The 21296-nt window shown below is 46.0% G+C and overlaps 1 protein-coding gene and 1 pseudogene across 1 annotated transcript; both read right to left on the reverse strand.

Moving 5' to 3' along the window:
• Positions 1-1282: 1282 nt before the first annotated feature.
• On the reverse strand, positions 1283-8440 carry LOC123446301 (pollen receptor-like kinase 3). Its single transcript, XM_045122974.1, has 2 exons — positions 6819-8440; positions 1283-2153 (listed from the first exon to the last, which is right to left on the reverse strand). Exons 1-2 carry the CDS (start codon positions 8245-8247, stop codon positions 1507-1509), a joined length of 2076 nt encoding a protein of 691 aa, XP_044978909.1. The 5' UTR covers positions 8248-8440; the 3' UTR covers positions 1283-1506.
• A 546-nt stretch (positions 8441-8986) lies between these two features.
• The window catches only part of LOC123446302, a 33157-nt pseudogene continuing 20847 nt past the window's right edge, over positions 8987-21296 (reverse strand).

A 21296-nucleotide genomic window follows, 5' to 3' on the forward strand; every position in this document is an offset into this window, starting at 1 on the left:
GTGAGTGACGACTGGATGGCGGAGAGGATTGCATGATCCTGGGCCACCCACACGTGATAAGCCGGATGATACGTCAATGGGCACGGGATGGAGCCTTCCACATACCCCTCCAAGTAGCGTATCCGGAGAAGAGGCAGCACGTGAGCCTGCCACGGCAAGTAATTGTCCGGCGTGAGCCTCATCGGAAGGAGGTGTGAGAAGTAAAACGGCGATGGCGCCGCAACATGATCTGCATGAGCCGGTGTCGGTGGCGTGTCGATACCCATCGACAGATCCATCTCCGAGTGTGGGGCGATCGCCAGAGGTGCGCCATAGCCCGACGCAGCACCTGCGTACGGGGACGACGGGTAGGCGCCAGGAGCTAGGGCACCACCGGTAGTCGCGACCGGGTCCCCAGAGGACGTGGGAGACGCAACCCCGTAGGGCAGTGAAGGCGGCGGCACCGCACAGGGCTGAGGGCGCAACGACGCGACATAGGGTTGAGAGGACGGTGCGCCGTAGAGAGGCGCCGGCCAGGCAGACGGCTGTTGTGGTACGCCACCATAGGCCGATGCACGGGCGCCGTACCACGGAGCACCGTAGGCCGACGGCGAGGCGCCGTACGGGTGCGGAGCGCCATAGAGCGACGCAGGGACGGCGCCATACGCGGGCGCAGGACCACGGTAGGGCGGCGGTGCAGCGTCGCTGGTCGAGGAAGACGGGCGGCCGGAGGAGATCGGCGGAGGCATATCGCCCTGCCCACCCGATCCAATCTGTGAACCCGGAGGGGCTTCATCGAGGGAACGAGCGTGCCACCAGACCGCAGCTAGGGGTCGAGAGGACAGGAAGGGCGAGGAGGGGGCGCAGGCAGAGGCCGGCGCATGGACCGGCGCGGCGACGACGGCGGTTGGGGCACCAAAAGACATCGTAACCCTAATCTGATACCATGTTAAACATGTGTTTGAAAAACTGCTCGACACCCTAAAAGAGACGTAACTATCTCATTATATAAAGGTATCAAAGGGTACAATACAAGGCGTATACAAACTCTACATATACAATCTAACAATAGTATCTGATTGCGCCACCAAAGTTCAATTTATTTATCACTGCTCGTAATCAATTATAGCTACTCGTGTTGAATTCAAATGCAAGTTTTCCTTGTAAGCAGCAAAACTAAAATCCAAATTGTATTTCTCAACAAATATATAATCCTATTATGACATGTATACAAGGTAAAACGGAGTCTAGAAAATTCCATCCTCCAACTAGAATAAATTGTTGCCTAAAGTCACTAGAGATGTAGAGTGGCATGATCATCCTCTGCTCCTGATTTTCATCTGTTTTTACAAATTCGGACCTTGAATTCACATGCAGCCAACTAACCATACCCCTCCTTTGCCAATTCTTGGCACGTCACCCTCCCTCTAATCAAAGGCCAGGATTTGATCCCGTTCGAAGTACACATGCACGGGCAGACTTGCATCGCGTATCACTCCTCCTGTTCCATGCACCGGCGAGCAGTGGTCACGACGCGCCTGAGGCGCTGGCGACCTCTTCCACCATCCTCGCCACCTCTTCCATGTTAGGCCGGCTCTCCGGCGCGGGGTCGGTGCATTCAACGGCGATACGCACCAGCTGCACGGCGGAGCCCCCGCCGGCTCTGACGATGACGGGGTCGATGAGCTCGTGCTCCTTGCTATCCGTCACCGCCGCAGCCGCCCAGTGTACGACATCTGTGCCACCGCGTGCGTTGAGGAGGTACTGCGAGGGGAATCTCCCCGTGATGAGTTCAAGGAGCACGACACCGAAGCAGTACACGTCGGACCTGGCCGAAACGGGCACGCGTTGTTGTTGCTGAAGCGCGGCGACAGCCTCCGGCGATCGGAACGCGAACATGGCCTGAGGCGCCTGCGGCGCGTTGACGAGCGGGAAGAAGCCGTAATCCACGATGTGCGGCTCCAGGTTGGCGTCAAGGAGGATGTTTCCGGACTTGAGGTTCCCATGAAGCGGTGGAGGGGGCGGCACGTCAAAGTCGGCGTCGTCCATGCTCACGAACCGCATCGTCGGCATGTTGAGCTTCTCATGGAGGTATGCCATGCCCCGTGCCACGCCGAGGGCGATCCGCAGCCGCGCTGGCCAGTCCAGCACCACCCTGTTGGGGCTCTGGTCCCCTGCACCGATCGATCACACGGACGTCATTTTAGTTACCCATAATAAACATTATATAGTAAACATTAACAAAGTGATTAACTATCAGTAGTACTCCCTTCCTTTCTTTTATCCACATGTATAAGATTTGTCTTAACTCAAACAAAGTTTGACTAACATTATATAAAAATACATCCACGACATGAAACCAATATCATGAGATGCATATGAGATTAATTTTCATATTGTATATAGGATCGTAGATGTTGATGTTTTTTATATAAATTTGGTTAAACATTATAAAGTTTCATCCAAGATAAATTTTATATGCGAAGTAAAAGGACGAAAAAAGAATTAAAGAGGGGAGTTCGTACGTCGTTTTGTCCTGTAATTTTTAACACTAACACAATTTGAAAATAACCGTCAAATCAATTTGGAAAACCAAATTAGTAGTGCAATTAATTAGGTCCTATTTGAAACCACTCAAATTATGATAAAATCCGGTTTTTATAATATATACTATCTCCAAACATGATAGATTATGTTATAGATTATAAAAATTAGATGGACAGATTATCAAAAACTCATAATCTACTCTATCCCAGATAAAACCAGATTATGGATTACTAATGTTAAAGGTAATTCCTAATTTCTGCCACCGTCACCATCCTCCTTTTTTCTCCTCAGCGCGCGCACAAGACAAACAAATCGTTATGCAATGTGAAAACATGGATTACGGTTTACATATTTTGATCTCTAAACATACCCACCTAGATTATTTTTATAAATCCGATTACGTAATACATCTTCATAATCCACATTATTATAATCTATTATGGTTCCAAACATGACCTTAATCATATAGTTAATTAATTACAGATAATTAGGTCTATTTAAATAAGATTTTTTTTGTGTCAAACCAATTTCTAAATTGAGATAATAATGCAATTAATTAACTAGACTAATTGGGTTCATTTAAATGGAATTTTGTTTCCATTGGTCTAATAATAAAAAGAAACATTAATTGATGGCTCGCCATCCCTATAAAGTAACTTCACCAATCATTTTTCTTATTGATGTACTCAAGTATGTCAACCGATTTATTTACGTGTGTGTAAGTAAGGTCATGTTTTTTTTTAAGTCCCAGAACTATTTTTAGTCCCAACTAAAAAGTTTCTAGTCCCTACCCGTTTTTTTTCAGAGACTAAACAGGGACTAGAGGTTATTAAATGACATGCAAAAAGATCATGTTACCCCTAGTAATATATTAGAAGTTATTAAATGACATGCTAAAAGTAAAGGCACGGTTGAAAAAAGTGTTAAAAAAGTTTCAAAAAGAACCTTTCATAGAGACTTCTTCGTTTAGTCCCAAATATCTCCTTTTATTTCCTAAAAATCTCTCCTGTTTCTTTCACATGGGACTAAAAGGGACTTTTTTTAGTCCCTACAATAAAAATCCCTGTAAAGAAACACCCCCTAAGTTTTTTCTTCAAATAATCAACGGGTCAAGCAGTAACAAAAGGGTTTCTGCACTAGGGCTTCAATGCCGCCATCCTGCCTCCCTCTACTTTGTGGTCGGCTCTGACGGCGATGCGCTGATTGTTGACCAGAAGCACAAAAGTGGCTCCCCATGACTACTATGCATAGCGTTCGAGTTACCTATACCGACGTGCATGCTTGACCGCACGACCGCACTTATTATCTCCATCAATGAGCTAAGACATGATACACTAGAGTCCTCATCTATTGTTGACGTGCGGCAGAGCCCAAGAAGACATGGTTAGTTTGGGTCCAATGACAATCGTTGAGGATCAGATCTAAAACACTACCTCACCTTTTATTAGGCCACCCTTTTTTGAGCATGAGCTGATGAATAATAATAGACCTACATAAAAAATATCTTGTAGTTTTTATGTAACAGATAACTTGTGAAAGGGGCTCGCCTCCCCGTGAAATTAGGGGGATGAGTTTGGCAGGTTAGGCTGGTTGTAATGGGGAGTATCATATATTAGTATCTGGTTGTAATTGGAAGTATCATATACTAGTATCATGCATATGATACTAGTGTATGATACTATATCCGTAATGCATAGTATCATATAGTAGTATCACAGAAGAGTTCATTTATCGCCATGCATGACACATAGTAGCACAACATTTAATATGATGCGGTATCATAAGGCTGGTCATAGTGGGGAGTATCATATAGTACTATCATGCATATGATACTATTGTATGATACTACTTTCATAATGCATAGTATCATAAAGTAGTATCATAGATGACCTTATTTATTGACATGCATGACACATAGTAGCATAGCATTTAACATGTTACGATATCTATCTATGTTACTCTAACCCTTTCTCTCTTCTTTAATTATCTGTCACATCAACATGTTTGCTAGTCTCAAGTACATGATACTACCTTAGTTACTCCCATTATGGCCAGCCTAATATGATACTCAATCCTCTCTTTCTTCATTTAAGTCTATGCCACATCATCAAATATGTCTAGTTGGCATGCATGATACTACTTATGATACTACCATTACAACCAGCCTTACTTAGGATTGAGTAGATTGTCAATAGATGTAGGATTGGTCGGAGCTAGTAGGTTCCAACATCATCGTAGCACATCGGTGTCATTGTGGTCGAGGACAATCAATACACGTCATCACTTTTTAGATATTGTTTCTCTTACTACCTCCGTCGCGGTTTAGAAGGCACAGTTAAATTTATGTGCATTTTCACAAAAGACAAGGTTTAAGACGTGTTGCATTTACTCCTAGCAGCTAATTAGTACTACTTCGTTGTACTACTTCTATATGCATATGTGGTGTGAATACTATTTTTTAACTCATCTCACAACCAATCAATAACCACCTAGGTTCGAGAGAATTTCCAAGCATGTATTCTAAACCGTGACAGATGAAGTATGTCTCTTCCAATGCTCCATCTTATACAGATGCTAAGACTGTCATGTAGGTAAAAAATCTGGTGTGACAAGTTAATTAATAGAAAAGAGATGGATGTGATGACCCCAGAAAGATACAATGCTAAGCACGTGAACCTAGGCGAAACACTTAATGAAACAAGTCCATCGATGCATGAACAACTTTAGTTCTAAAATCATTAAATAAGGATGCTTAGCAACAACAAGTTAAGCATCGATGCATTAGAGAATTTAGTTACTAAACTTTTAAATGTGTTTAACACCTCATGTAAGCATCTTTGCATTAGAAAAGGCCTTAGCCAGCCCTCAGTTTTTAAATATAAGTCTTCTTAAATATCCCACTAGAACTACATACCGAGCATTTAGTCCGTAGTGGAATTTTTAAAAGAACTTATTTAAGAACTGAGAGAGTATTCAATGGTGGATCCCCAGACCGAGGGCCAGGGCCCGACATGAGGCTCAATTCCTTTAGACTATTCACAATGGGAGTAACATAGGTAGTAACGTAGATGCCACCTAAATAAGAAATATGATGTGGCAACTAATTAATGAGAAGAGAGAAAATTTGAGTAACTTAACATGTTACTCATACTAGGAGTAACATATCGGATACCAAGGCAAGATGAGTCTATTGGATAATAAATGAAAGGGAATCGTTTCCCACCCGCGCGCCGGCCGAACCGACCCGTCGGTCGCCCCCTGGCGCGCGCGGACCCTTGCAACATTTTTCCCATCCGCGCGCTTCTCCGGTCAATGGATGCAACATTTTTCGTCTAAATATGTTGCAACCTGCGTCATTTTTGCTGCAACCGTTTTTTTACTATATTTTGTCTCAGTAAAAAAGTTGCATATACGTTTGGTTGCAACTCTAGTTCGTCGATTTTTTTGTTACAATCGATGTTTTTTACTTTTTGCTACAACCGGCATCATGTTTTGCTGCAACCGTTCACTAAAAAGTTGCATACACGTCACGTAAATTTTTTTTACAACCTGTGTTTGACTTTTACTACCACGTACCATCAGTTCCGTCTTTTTGCTACAATACCGTAGATATTTTTTTTGCTACAAATTTTGTTTTTTGTTGCAATCGTTGAAAAAATTGCTGCAAGGCATCGAAATTTTGCTGCATAAGGAGGAAAATGTTGCATGCGGATCCAACGGCGCGGACGACGCGGGGTTGGTGGATTCTGCGACCCGCGCACGGCCGGCCGAAAATCTGGGCCGGCGCGCCGGCGCAGATCACCCCCCTAAATGAAAGGCTCAATGTTACTACCCCTATGTTACTATCCACTATGAAGGTAGTAACTTAGATTAGTAACATATGTATAGACTAATAACATATGTATGTTACTATTCTATGTTACTTCCCATTGTGAGTAGTTTATACACCGTAGCGTTGCAGTTGCTGCATGAGGCTCAATTCCTTTATACTTCCTCCGTTCCTAAATATAAATATTTTTAAAAAAATTACTAAAAGACTACATACGAAGAAAAAGAATGAATATATACTCTAAAATATGTCTATATACATCCGCACATAATCTTTTAGTGAAACATCTAAAAAGACTTATATTCATGAACAAAGGGAGTACACTGTAGCGTTGTGCTGTAGCAGTTGCTACAATATCAACGATGCCTAGAGTACTACTCAATCCTATAATTAAATAGTTTCAAGGAAAAAACTATAATTAAGAAGTGATTAATTGCATGTTAGTTCATAATTACGTACGTACCGTGGAGGACGTAGAGGAGGCTGCCGCGTGGCATGATCTCAGAGACGATGAGCTTCTCCTCCTTGCGGTAATGGTAGCCGAGCGGAGCGAGCACGTTGGGGTGGTGGAGTTCTCCGAGCACGCGGAGGTGGTTCTCGAACTCCTCGCGGCCGACGCGGTTCATGTCGCGCATGCGCTTCACGGCCACGGTAATGCCGTTGCGCATGGCAGCCTTGTACGCAGACCCAAGTGTGCCGTTACCGAGCACCTCCGCCGAAGCCTTCATCATGTCCTGCAGCCCGAACTCGCCGCTCGACTTGTTCATCAGGACGAACTCGTCCATCCGCTTGCCGCCAACACCACCACGTGCCGAGCCCTGGCCCTGGCTGGTGCTGGCGCCGTGGCTGGACCCGCCCCTTTCCATCCCCACCCCTGAGGTGCGAGGCGCGGCTGTCACGGCCGGCTTGGGAGGGATGCCGCCGCTGGCGGCAGGGGCGTCGTAGTACGCCGCTGGCGGCGCGCTGTTCCGCTGCTCGTCTTGCTGCAGCATGAGGACCATCGCCCCGGAGACCAGCGCGATCACGAGCAGGATGATACCGATCACGACGACGATGCTGGTCTCCTCCTCCACGGCGAAGTAGTCTGCTGCCGTCATCGGCGGCATCGACGAGGGCGCCGGCGCGACCACCGCCGAGCCCAGCGGCGCGCAGGCCTTGGCATCACTCCCTGGAGCCCCGCACAGGGCTGGGTTCCCGGCAAACCCCGACTCGTTGAACCGCGCGGCGACAGCGCGCGGGAGCACGCCCGTGAGGCGGTTGTGCGACACGTTGAACAGCCGGAGAGACGCCGGGAGTTGCTCGGGGACGGTGCCCTCGATCTGGTTGTGATCGAGGTGGAGCTCGAGGAGGCGCGGCGCGCCGGCGATGGAGGCAGCTGGCAGCGCGCCGGACAGGTCGTTGTTGTCGAGGTAGAGCTTCTTGAGCCAGCGCATGTTGGCGAACATGTCGCCTGGGATAGGGCCGGTGAAGGCGTTGTGGGACAGGTAGAGCGCACGGAGGCTGCGGACGGTGGCGAGGCTCGCCGGCAACGGGCCTGCGAAGGCATTGCGCCTGAGGTTGATTGAGTGCAGGCCCGGTAGGTTGGCGAGCGCAGCAAAATCGAATGGGCCGGAGAGGTTTAGGTGCACCAGCCGGAGGCCGATGAGGCTGCCCTTGTAGCACTGCACCCCAGGCCAAGGCCTAGAGGCGTTGCACGGCGCCGGGGGCGACAACGGGGACCACGCCTCTAGCGCGTTGGTCGGGTCCTTGAACGACGCCTTGAGGCGCATGAGCGCCTCGGCCTCGGTGCCTGGTGGGGAGGCATCAGGCTCAGCGGCGACGACAACCCGGCCGCCAGCGAGGAGGAGAAGAGTGGAGAGCCGGAAGGCTAGGATGAGGATGACCATGACCATCTTGGTGGAGGTCAGAGCCTTTCCTCTAGTTTTCTTCCAGCCTCTCTAAATGTCTCCTGCCTTTCTTGGCATTGCCTCTTTTGCTTTTTGTCAATGCCTCTTCTGCTCCAGTGGTTTGGCATGCATTTTTGGAGCCTAAAAATAGTATGACGCATGCTGAGATAACAGGTGAGCAACGGAGATGATGCAATGCAACAGGTCTGCCAATATTTTCATCAACAAAAGAAAAAGGGCAGCTGTAGATTTGTACTGGAGAGTAGACTGGTAGTTTGGTTTTTCCTTGACAAAAATGAGGCAGGTAATATCGCCCTAAAAATAGCAAAGATGGCAAATTAGGCAAACATTAATTTAGTAGCTGCATGTTCCCTCTTCAGGTGTGTATACCATGCTTGATTTAACATGCTTCTGTAAAGACGAATGGGATAACATATGGAGGCTCCCGTACTTTCTTCAGCAACCATCTTACTGTATTTCGTGTTGTGGTTTTATCTCATCTCTATATACAATACAACAGCTGTCGGTATGCCTGCTTTATTTTCGTGGAAGAAACATGAGGTCAAATTTTCCTGCTGTATCTCTACAACTGAAGTAGATAGACCACTAGATGCACTATCATCAATCTTCCTAACTAACACAAAAACAATCCAACAACAAATCTACATTTGTCATATGCACACATATTAGAGGAAGCATACATTGAGCAGTCAGCTTGTGTTGCCTTCAGTCCTGAACATTTCCGTTATAGACATTCCTTCCTTGAAATTTTAAAGATCTCGGCGATGAGCTCCAAGGGAAGACCTTTCGTCTCCGGCACTCTTAAGTAGACAAACAGAAGAACAACAAAGCACACGCATGCATAGACACCGCATGCTCCTGTGAGCCCAATGGTACTCAGCATCACTGGGAAACAGTATGTTGAAAGCAGTCTCCCGAACCAGAAGGAAAGTGAACAAAAACTTGCACAGGTTGCACGGGCCCTTGTGGGAAACATCTCAGAGCAGAGAATATTTGGTATCGGGCCCAAACCAACAACATAAGAGCAGAGGCAAATGGTTAATGTGAGGTGGAAGTGGATTTCTTGCGCCAAAGATCCCATATTCACTATGGAGGACAAACATATTGTACTCAGGGACAACATTAGGATAGGAGTAGTTACAAGGAGAAGAGACCTGCATAAATGTACAAAGGTCTTAATCTGGAGTTTTGTGCAGAACATGCAAGAAATCACATCTTGAAAATCATGAGCACGGTATGATGAGCTTATTCTCATGTATGACATGAATTTTTTTTTCCAATGCTGACAGAAACGATGGCCAATATTGATAAGTTTATTTGTAAAGTTGTAATAGAAAACATATTCAAGGTAACATGGAGATGGCAACTATGGCAATTTCGAAGAACTGTCAGAATCTCAACAATATTACTATATGATAGTTAAACAGCAATAAATCATGAATTTACTGACGCTTTTCCAGTTGTAAATATTTATGTTTGACGTTCATGTAGTCTCAGAGTTAACCTTCGTCCGCAAATATCCATCAGCATCATCGAAGCAGTTATACAAGGCAGCATGAGCAAAGCATTAAGGGCACTTAGGAGGATTGCGGTTGAATGAGAGCCAAGTCCAATGTCTGAAAACAAACTAACCACTCCAACTTGTTCAAGAATCCGAGGAGTGTAGCGGAGGAGGCCATTGATTCCTGCAGACTACATTTTCAACAGAGGGCAAACAGTAAGCAAGCCATTAGCACAACTGGCAAGATGTTCAGTTGATAGTGCAGGACTGTGAACTGAGCTTCCTGTTCAAACTATGTACATAGACGCGTATGGGTGACAGAGAGAATTGTACCTCCTGAAGCACTTGAATTTGTAGAAAGATATGATGCGCCTTGCCTCTCCAATAGGAGGGCCGAAGGTTATATATTGAGTGGTGATCGGTTGGGAGAATAAACAACTAGAGATATACATGAGAGAGATAGGGATAGAAAGTTAAACATAAAGAAGTTACAACACACAATATCTATCCCTACAATATCTCATGTCTAACAGAATTAACATGCCATGACACAAAGCATGCCTGACTCCTGGCTCAAGAAGTACCCTCCACTTAGGCCTTATATTAGCTGGTTCAGATAGCTGGACAATATGTTGGCTGGATAGATGTCTCCTTGTGCTTTCCACATCATGAAGTGTAGGCCGATGTGACAACAATGCTGCTTCGTGGATTTCTTCTTCCTCCTCCTCTTCTTCAATCACATGATCGTCTAAAGAAGCCATAAAATCTTGCACAAGTCCTGTTGTGCCATGCCTTCTTAAATTTGAAGAACTCCCTTCAGACGTAAAGGGTGCATTTGTATCATATCCTTCCGCAGTTGCCGCCTGAGAGAGCAGAGAAGCCTGTAAACCATCTCCATTATTGCCTTCATCAACGGGATGAGCCTCCCTAATCTGTTGAACACTGACATCCTCCCCCACATGTCCATTCACCCGTTCATGTTCCGTAAAATTAAAACTGCTCGCGGCAAGGACGAAATTGTTTTGCGCACCTCCTGTTTCTGACATATTCTCATGGATGCTTCCAAGAAGATCAACTAGTGGATCTGAAAGGTGCCAATAAAAGCTACTATAATGTGAAAGCTGGCTGGTACTAGTACAAAGAAAACTTTGACCTTGAGCATTGCTGATAGCATGTCTTCCAATGTCCATGCCTGGTATAATGTTCATACCATCCACAATAAGAGCTATTTCACCTGCAGGTCTATGTGATGTTATGATTTGCGGTGCATTTATGTTTTTCCCTATCATAGCTATAATATAATACGAAGTGTTGTGCACAAATATAGGATTACAAATGTTTAAATAAATATGGAATATTATATAAATAGACAGGAGAATTATTTAACGAGCAAAGAGATAAGTTATAGTTAGAGATCCATTTATCCTTTAAGTTGTTCTTAGGGTCAAGCAAGTCCTACTATATATAAGAGACATCATATGTATGCATAATCAATCAAGCAATGAGAGAATAGTTTGTCAATATACTGTGTCCATTGTTCATCCTCCGTAAACTATGTTCTACTCCCCAATCCCCTACGTTGTGCCGTCTATTCATCTTCATGGCAGTAGTTAGCCAGGTTGTCCCAAATAGTTATTGGTTAGATTTATGAAAACAACATGCCACATGTTAGCGGTATCATACGTGAATTAACTTCCCTTGACATTTTTCATATTATTTTAGCAGCATTCTATTCACAATAGATCATTATCATACACATCTTACGGTCAAATAGTTTTACTTCTTGTGTCAAGTGCAAATTGGTATAGATTCTTGGCAATCGGTTTTGAAAGCAGCATGATGAATAGGATTATCCTTTTTCAAATCCTACTTTGGTTGTGAAGTTGCCTCTTAGGATCTTAGGATAGGGGGTTGGGATTTGAATCCTTACCCTGAAAAGTCCCGACGGAATCTCCCTCATCGAGACACCCACTGGTAGGTACATATCTTTCAAAGTTTCCACACTACAAGCTTGCCTTACTATATAAGTAAAGGTACATATCTTTCAAACTTTCCACACTACAAGCTTGTCTTACTATATAAGTAAAGTGATTGTATTAGGAATTTTGGAGGCATGCTGTTAGAGTACGTGATGGGCCTGGGCCCGTTAGTCTTAGGGTTTGCTTAGGGGTCAAGTAAGCCTTACTTGGGAGTCAAGTAAACCTCTCTATATATGGAGAGGAGATGTATCAATCTAATCAGGCAAGAAATAAGAAGGACCCCCACGGCCGGCTCTCTCGCGCCCTCGCAGCTCTCTCTCTCCCGCTGAAACCTTAGCAACCATAACATCTGGTATCAGATTTCTTAGGCTCGACCATGTTCACCCCGTTGCCGCCGCTTCCTGTCGCCCTCACCCCGGAGGAGATCGTCGGAGGAATCCGCGATCTCACCACCGTCGTCCAAGGGATCTGCCTCTTCCTGGCCGGTCCCTACGGAACGCCGCCGGCCGTGCCATCAGTCGCCGCCTACGGACCGGCGCGGCTGCCATGGCAGCCGCCACGATTGCTGGGCCACGACAGCCGACGCTGCTGCTGTCGTCGCCAGGCTGCTGCAGCCGCCGCTGCCGCTCCCCGTCTCCGGGCCGATCTATACGGCGGCCTGGGCGCCGCCGCACATCCAGTCGCCACCGGCGCCACCCCAACAGTACGGCGGGCCCTCCCGCTTCGCCGGTCCCGACGGTGCGCCATTCCACGGGGGGTCCTCCATGGTCACAACACCGGCGTCGACCCCCGCACGGCCGCCGCCGCCGCCCTCGGCTACGACCACGGCGTCGGTCATCACGTTCCTGCATGGGATGCCCTACGACGGGACTGAGATGACCTCATTCCCAGCAGCGCCACCGCCGTCCCAAGACAATTCCATCCAACAGATCAAGTTCCAGCCGTCGCCGGCACCGCTTCCGGCTGGGATCGCTACCCACCACATGTCGGCGGCGGTGAGGCTGCAGGCTACTGCGCGCGGCCTCCTAGCGCGTCGGCATGTGCGGAAGATGCGTGATTTGCAGCTGCAACTCCTCCAAGTTGCGCTTCGCGGTGCAACGGACCTCGATCTCGTCCGCTGCGTGTAGGGATGGGCATAAAAAACGAGAACCGAAGACCGGAGCCAAAAAAACCGTGACCGTACCGAGAAAACCCGATGACCTAAGCTTCAGTTGTTTGCTCGGTCAGCTAACATCAGGAACCGAACTTACTTCGGTGGATTCGGTTGCTGCAGTGTATTGAACGAATCGACCGAACTAACCGAAATACTCCATGTATACTGTACTAAAACCCAGCCAACTAAGGGCATGTACAATGGTGCTATCTTAAGAGTGTTACACAGGATAAATGATGAGGTGGAGGAGAGAGAACTTGAAAAAAGGCTTTGCCTTCTCTTATTTAAGAGAAGACAAGAGGTGATCTCTTAGCACAATATGTCTCACCATGTTTTTAGGAATAACTAATTATAAAAGATAAGGCTAAGAGATGACCCATTGTAGACTCTCTTTTTTGCCATCTCTAAATTACATGCGAGATTTAAGATAAGACTATTTTATCAACCATTGTACATGCCCTAATAAGCCCAATTAGCTATCCACGTTAATCGACCCCATCCAACAGAACAACACATGGCAAGCTCCATGATGCAGCTCCATTAAAAAAACTCACACACAACCACGCATCCTTATCCTGGCTGGGCTCGCTCGAGAAACTTCGTGCACGCGCGTCCGCATGGCCGTTGCCTCCGTTTCCCCACTGCAGTCCTAGCGGTCGTTGGCTGCTCGATCGCGTCAACAGGTCCTGCCTGATGGAGGCAGGCGGAGCCCATGGCCCCCGCGCAGGACCTCCATCACCCTCACGCAATCATAAGCTCACGGCCATCGCTCCTTCTTGGCTTCTTCGACTGCTGCCGGATTGCAGTGATGCGTCATTTCCTCCTTCCATTTCCTCAGATCCATGCATATTACGATTGATTCTTGTACGGTCATTTGAGTTGTGTTGCCTAAAATTCGACTCCCGATTTCATCCTCCAAGCCTATTAGGACTCTTCGGGCATAACCGAGCACCGGACCGAATTTTTGGAGGACCGAAAGTCTCGGTTATTGTTTTTTCTGAGGACCGATCGGTTAGGCAAATCAGGAAACCGAATTTTAAATTAAACTGAAGCACCGAACCGATTTTTTTGGTCTGAACGAATGCCCAGGCCTAGCTGCGTGGGGGATCTTGGGCATGCGGTTTCCCCCACGGGCGGCGGGCATGCTGTTTTTCCCACGGGCGACGACCTTCAAGTCTGCGACATCGATAGTCAGCCGGCGGGGAGAAGACATGGTGTCACCGACAGGAGCGCACCGCGTAGCACCACTGCATTCCACCGCCGGACGCCGCGAGGGCTCCCTTGGTCCCAATGGTGTCCTTGGGATCCAGGGGCTGCAAACGCACAAGTTCGGCGCACGGAGGATTCTCGCCTTATCGTTCGGAGTCAAAAATAAAAGAGTCAGAGTGTGACAGCCCGATGCCCACGCCCCAGAAGATTCCCCTTTATTTCCGTTTCCGTCGTGTGCTTATTTTTATTTGTTGCATCATCATTTAGTTTGCATCGTCACATCATGCATGGCATCTTGCATCGTCTGTCGCGTGTGGTGTTTTAAGAGTGTGTGCTTCGAGTGCTCACTGAGTCTTAGTGCGATAGAAACTCCCCTCCTCTCTTCTCTTTGATTTTGTTTTGGGGTTGTGTAAAAGTTTCCGTTTAAACCCTTTTAAAAAATGTGTCTTCTTTTAAAAACCCTTTTATAAAATGTGGGGGCCACCCCTCGGGTTTCCTTTATTTTCCCTTTTGTTTATTTTCTAAAACAGTCTCATTTATTTTCTCCTTTAAAGAGCCTTTATTTTTGTCTTTAAATAAAAGGGATCTGATTTTTATTCTTTTGTAAGAAAAGGGTTTTATTTCATTCTCTTGTTAAAAGAGTTTTATTTTAATTCTTAAAAGGGTTTCATTTTTATTTGTTTAAAAAAGCCCAACCTATTTTATAGTTGGGGTATTTTTTTTCAAGGAGCCAAAATCATTTTTTATGTTGTTAAAATCGTTTTATTTTAGAGTGTGATTTTCTGTTTTTTAAAGGGATAAAAAAAAGAGGGAGAGGCCCAGCCGGCCCAAGTCCTCCCCTACCCTAGCAAGGCCTCGTCCCTCGTCCTCCCTCGTGCGTCGTCTCCTCCCTAGCGATCCCCTCCTGTCCCGATCCCCTTTCTCCCTCCTCGAGCCCGTGAGCCTTCGTTCCACCCAGCCTCCTCCCATCTCCCTCCCGCTACTTCCCCGATCCCCGTGCCCCTGGCCTCCCTTCGCTTGCCCCGTCGCCATGCCGCCCGTCGCGGTGCCGTGCCGAGCTCGCCGTGGCCCTGCCCGAGGTGCCCGAGCCCCCTGCCTGCGTCTCCCCAGCGCTGCACCGTGGCCTCGTCCCTCGCCCTCGCAAGCTCGCCGGCCTCAAGCTGGTGATGCTCGCCGGTGCGCCGTGCCCCGCCACGCCGCCTCCCCGCGCCCACCTGCACCGCCACGCAGGACGCCAGCCCGCGCGCCAGCAGCCCGCCATAGCCCTCCTCCTCCCGCGTCTCCCCCGCGCTGCGCCCCGCCTGCTCCGCCTCGCCGTTCTCCCTCGCCGGCTTGCCCTGCAGCTGCTCGCCGTGCCGCCGCCGTCCTGCCGAGCACCTGATGCGCCGATGCCGAGATTGTGTGTTGCTGTTGCTAGCGTTGCTATGTAGGATGTTGCTTCCGAGCTTGCCCCCTGCCCCTGTGCCTCCTGCTGTTTGCTTGCTTGCTGGCGCCTTGCTGCTTGCTTGCTGCCTGCCTGCGCGCTGCTTGCTGCTGCCGTGGCCTGCTAAGCTAGCTTGATGTCGAGCTTAGCTGCTGCATGTGCTTGCCTTGCGAGTTTCTGTTGTTGTTCGTTTGCTTGCTTGCCGCTAGTTGGTAGCCGATGTTGCCGGTTGCTGTTGCTGCTGCCGAGCTAGCTTGTCGTGCCCTCCTGCCATCTTGCTAGTGCTGCTACGTGCTCTTGCTAGTTGCTATGCTAGATAGCTGTTTGTAAGTGCATCTAGTGCCCCTTAGTGATTTTGGTGGTTTGAAGACTTATAGGTTAAGTATCTAATGTGTTTGTGAGTGTACACACGATCTATAAGTCATTGAGGAGTTTGAGATATTTAAAGAATATCGACCCCTAAAAATATATGTCTTCAGTTGAAGAAATTGGTCTGAAGGTGAAGAAATGAATCGCGAGGAATCTGCGATGAAATTGATATTCCTCATGAAGATACTGTTTTGCTTTCTTCGCATTTGAGTAATAGGAACACCGTACTGTTAAAGGGGGTCGAAGTTAAACTATGGAATGAATTTCCTCATGATGCTCAACCCAAGCCTAATCCTATCAAAAGCCTCAAGTGAGGAATATGAGTGACATGAGGACTCTCACAGTTGAGGGTTCCGACCGTTTCGATAACCACGCCAAGTCACTGGTCTTATCCACTCCAACGGTCATATTATTTAAGGGCATTAGTGTCAAATCATGTCGGGATGCTCCCAGGCTATAAATAGCCACCCCCACAACCACTAGCTGGTTGGCTGCTCCGTTAGAAACTGACACTTGTCATAAGAGCAACCCAAATTCCTCAGAGCCTTCGAGAGTAAATCATTAGTGAGGAAATACACCACCCACCGAAACCACAAACCAAACCTAGTGATTGAGCATCACTGAAGAAGTTGTTCCTGTGTGGGACTGAAGCCTTTTAACTTTGAGGACTGTGCATCCTCCAGACGGTTAGGCGTCGTGGTCTAGAGCTTTCGAGCAGCCAATTGTGGATCGTCGGGTGACCTAGTTTGTGAGGGTTTGGAAGTCTGCCCTGAAGACTTACCACGAGTGTTGGGCGAGGACTGTGTGTCCTTAGCTCAAGGAGAGTACGGTAGGGACTGTGTGTCCCGGGACTGGGTGTCCTTTGGTTTCAATACCAAGCCGCTCCAAACCATATGCACGACTGTCACAGCAGTTGGAACTGGGTCATCAACGACTGTCTTCACTGAGAAACGGGTTCCAATTCCTCAACTCTTTACTTTCCCGTATTATGTGTTTATGACTTTCACTGTGACTGTTTGAAGAATTTGCTAAAGACTTTCTCCGAATTTCCTCAACCCCAAATTCTTCACGTTAGTCATTTCTCAGCTGTATTTTGTGTGCCTGCTCACTATGCAATCTGTTTTCACATTCTTCACTTTGAAAAACTGCTGTTGTGAAACTTTGCACTTCTGATCCTTTACTGCTTCCGCTGTAAGTTAGTCATCAGTGAGGAATTTCCTCAAAAGGAATTTCCTCAGTGATGAAATTCTAAAAATCTCCTATTCACCCCCCTCTAGTCGATATAACGCACTTTCAATTGGTATCAGAGCAAGGTACTACCTTGTCGTGTGATTTTGGTTTAACCACCTGGAGTTTTAGTTATGTCAACTGCACGCATGTTTAAGGTGACTGCATCATGTCCTACCTACGAAGGAAAGAACTTTCCCTTCTGGAAGAATAAAATGCAAATGCATTTACAAGCTATTGATAATGATCTCTGGTATATTGTGGAAAATGGTGTCCCCATTATCTCTGCGAGTGTCACTGCGGCTGATGTGAAGAAATTCAAGCAACTTGATTCTCAAGCGAAGAACATCATCTGTGGCCATCTGAGCCCAGGCCAGTTTGGAAGAGTAAGTGCTTTGGGCTCTGCAACACTGATTTGGGAGAGATTGTGCAAGGTAAATGAAGGAGTATCAACCCAGCGTGACTCTCGTGTTGATATTCTTCGCAATCTCTTCAATCGCTTCAAGAGACATGACAATGAAAGCTGCCAAGACACCTTTGACCGCCTCACTGACATATCAAATGAACTGCAAGCACTGGGAGCTCGAGACATCACTGATCACGAAGTTGTGAAGAAGCTGCTAAGATCTTTGGATTCTTCATTTGATACTTTAGTTCTGATGATTCAAGAAAGAAAAGATTACAAGATGCTTGATCCAGTTGATATACTAGAAAGGCTAAATACTCATGAATTCCAATTAGAAGAAAAGAGAGATCTATATGGACCAAGCTATTCCAGACCACGTGCACTGAAGGCTAGAGAAATTTCCTCATCTGAAGACGAAGACACAGATGACAATATTTGTGACCCTGAAGAATTTGGACAGGAGCTTGCAATGCTCGTGAGGAAATTCCAGAGATTTACACGACGTGGTCAGTTCGGTAAATCTTCAAGAAGAGACATGAGGAAATCAGAATCTTCATCTGAGGACTACAAGAAACGAACCCGTCACAAGTGCAAGAAATCAGGTCATTACATTGCTGATTGTCCCCGTTGGGGAAAGGAATCAAAGAAGAAGAAATACAAGGATGACAGTTCTGATGACTCAAAGAAGAAGAAGAAATATTCAAAATCCTCATCTTCAAAGCCCTCATCTCACAAGAAGACTAGTTTCAGAAAGGCTCGGACACTTATTGGCAAGGAAATGGACTCCGAGGCAGAATCAGAGGAATGTGATGAAGAAGAGGGTTCTGATGAAGACTCAGAATCCGGACAGGCTAGTCTTGCACTGGCAACCTCTTTCGTCAGCAAGTCAATCTTCAACCTTGAAGAAAATGATAGCACCATCCTCACTGATGACTATGCTGATGACTTCGCTCCAACCTTTTGCTTCATGGCAAAAGGTTCAAAGGTACCAAATAATGCCTCCTCCTCTGATTCAAGTGACTGTGAACTTGATAATTATAAGAAACCCAGTTACAGTAAACTTGCAATCATTGCCACTAAACAACAAACTGCTATGGAAAAGCTTCAGAAACTGCTAGATAAAAGTGATGATCTATTGAATGACGAAATGAACCTTACCCAAATCCTCACTGATGACATGAAAAGTCTTCAGTCTAGATTTGATAATCTTCAGGATCGTTATGATACACTCCTCACTGATCATGAGAAGCTTTCCTATGAATTTCTTCAAAGGAAGCTTGATCTTGAGAAGCTGAGGATGTCTCATGATGATCTTCGTATGGAAAATGATTCATTACTAGCTCAACAGATCAGTGCTAGTCAAGTTGAATTTATTCCTCCATGTCTTAAATGCATTGAACGCGAAACTGCTAATTCCTCACCAGAATCATCAAATGCTACCATTGCTACAAATTCTTCAACTGCACCTGTTGTGTCTATTTCCTCACTTGAGGAAAACACAAATGTTACTGATGAAAATGCAGGGTTGAAGGAATTGTACGTGACAGGCATGTACAAAAGCCTCAAAGGACATCAAACCCTTTGTGATGTGCTCAAAAAGCAGATCTTGAACAGGAACCTGAGGAAAGAAGGAATTGCCTTTGAGAGGAAATTAAATGCTGATGGATCTTATTGGAAACCTGAGCAGTATCCCAAAACCTCATGGGTTGTTGCTACTGGGCCTCCTTTTGATCCATCTAATCTAACTGGCTTTTCATGTGAATTGTCCTATTCCTCGAATGAGTCATTTGATTCCAACTATAAACTGTTCAAAAATCAATCTGGTGAAGTATTTGCTCGATATGTTGGAACTAACTGCAGGAATGGCCCTCCTCTGAGGAAAATCTGGGTTCCCAAAAGCTGTCTTGAAAATCTTCAGGTGAATGTCCTCATGACACCACCACTGAAGAATCTGAACCCAGATCAAATTCCTCAGGAGGACCAAAGTCTTCAAGAGGATCAAAATCCTCAACTGGTCAAAACTATGCTCGTACCCGTGCTAATGCGTCTAACATGCAGGGAAACTACAAGGAATATGAATATGAACGTTACTCCTCAAATCATTATGTTCATAAATCCTCAAACCAGTTCTCTGCATATTCATATGAGTACTTTAATCCCCCTACTGTTAAGAGAAGTGCATTGGCTTCAATGCCACCTTTCTCATATGGTGCTCGTAGGATGATGAACGCTTTGCCACCCCTTCAGATGTTGGTGGTGAAGAAATCAAACTAATCACTTCTGCAAGTGAGGTCTCCAGATGAAAATCATCATCTGAAGAATGTGCTGGAGACCTGAGGAAATGCTTGATAGGACGCAAGCTAATGATTGATGAAATAGAAATATTTCACACGTCCATATATTTCTGTTATGATGAAATTACTGATCTGATGAAATTAGTATCATATTCTTCAAAACTGAAGCATATGAGATGGTAAGCTGTACTAATTCATCTACAGGATGACAAACCCAAGAATACTGAGTGGGTTATTGATAGTGGCTGCACACATCACATGATTGGTGATAAAAGCTTACTAATGAATATGCCACTAACTCCATCACCTCTGAAGCAAATCACATATGCTGACAAAGGTAAAAGTAAGGTATTGGGACTTGGCAAAGTGGCTATTTCCAAGGATAGGCATATGGACAAAGTGATGCTTGTTGAATCCCTTGGTTTTAACCTTATGTCAGTCTCGATGCTTTGTGATCTTGATATGATTGTTATCTTTGGTAGATATAGATGTGTAGTCATCATGGAATCTGACAGATCCAAAGTCTTTGAAGGTGTAAGAAGAGGGGATTTGTACATTGTTGATTTCTCTACAGGTCCTCAACCAGCCACTTGCTTACTAGAAAAAACCTCAGAAGGATGGCTGTGGCACCGAAGACTAGGTCATGCAGGCATGAGGAATTTGCACACGCTCGCTAAGAAGAAGCATGTCATCGGCATCGAATCAGTCAAATTCCTCAAGGATCATCTCTGCGGTGCTTGTGAATCTCGGAAATGACCAGATCCAAGCATCCCTCTAAAACCATCATGACCACTACACGTCCATTCGAATTACTTCATATGGATTTATTTGGACCTACTCACTATGCCACACTAACCAATGCAGCATCTTTATATGGCTTCGTCATAGTTGATGATTATTCTAGATACACTTGGGTGCATATCATAGTGTATAAAACTGAAGTGCAGGAAATCTTCAAAGTATTTTCTTCAAGGGCCTCGACGAACTTTGGCATCAAGATCAAACATATCAGGAGTGATAATGGAACCGAGTTCAAAAACACTGGTCTTGATGATTATCTTGATGAACTTGGTATTACTCACGAATTGTCTGCTCCTTATACTCCTCAGCAGAATGGTGTCGTCGAAAGGAAGAACAGGACTCTGGTTGAAATGGCGAGAACTATGCTTGAAGAATATCAGACTCCTCGTCGCTTTTGGCCTGAAGCAATCAACACTGCATGCCATATCATCAACATGGTATATCTTCACAAATTCCTCAAGAAAACCTCATATGAACTCCTCACTGACAAGAAACCCAATGTAAGTTATTTCAAAGTCTTCGGTGCGAAATGCTGGATTAGAGATCCTCACCATAGCTCAAAATTTGCACCTAAGGCACATGAAGGTTTTATGCTCGGTTATGGAAAGGACTCGCACACTTACAGAGTCTTCAAAAATTATCACAACAAAGTTGTTGAAACTGTAGATGTGC

The sequence above is a fragment of the Hordeum vulgare genome, chromosome 4H (assembly GCF_904849725.1).
Source record: "Hordeum vulgare subsp. vulgare chromosome 4H, MorexV3_pseudomolecules_assembly, whole genome shotgun sequence".
NCBI lineage: Eukaryota > Viridiplantae > Streptophyta > Magnoliopsida > Poales > Poaceae > Hordeum > Hordeum vulgare.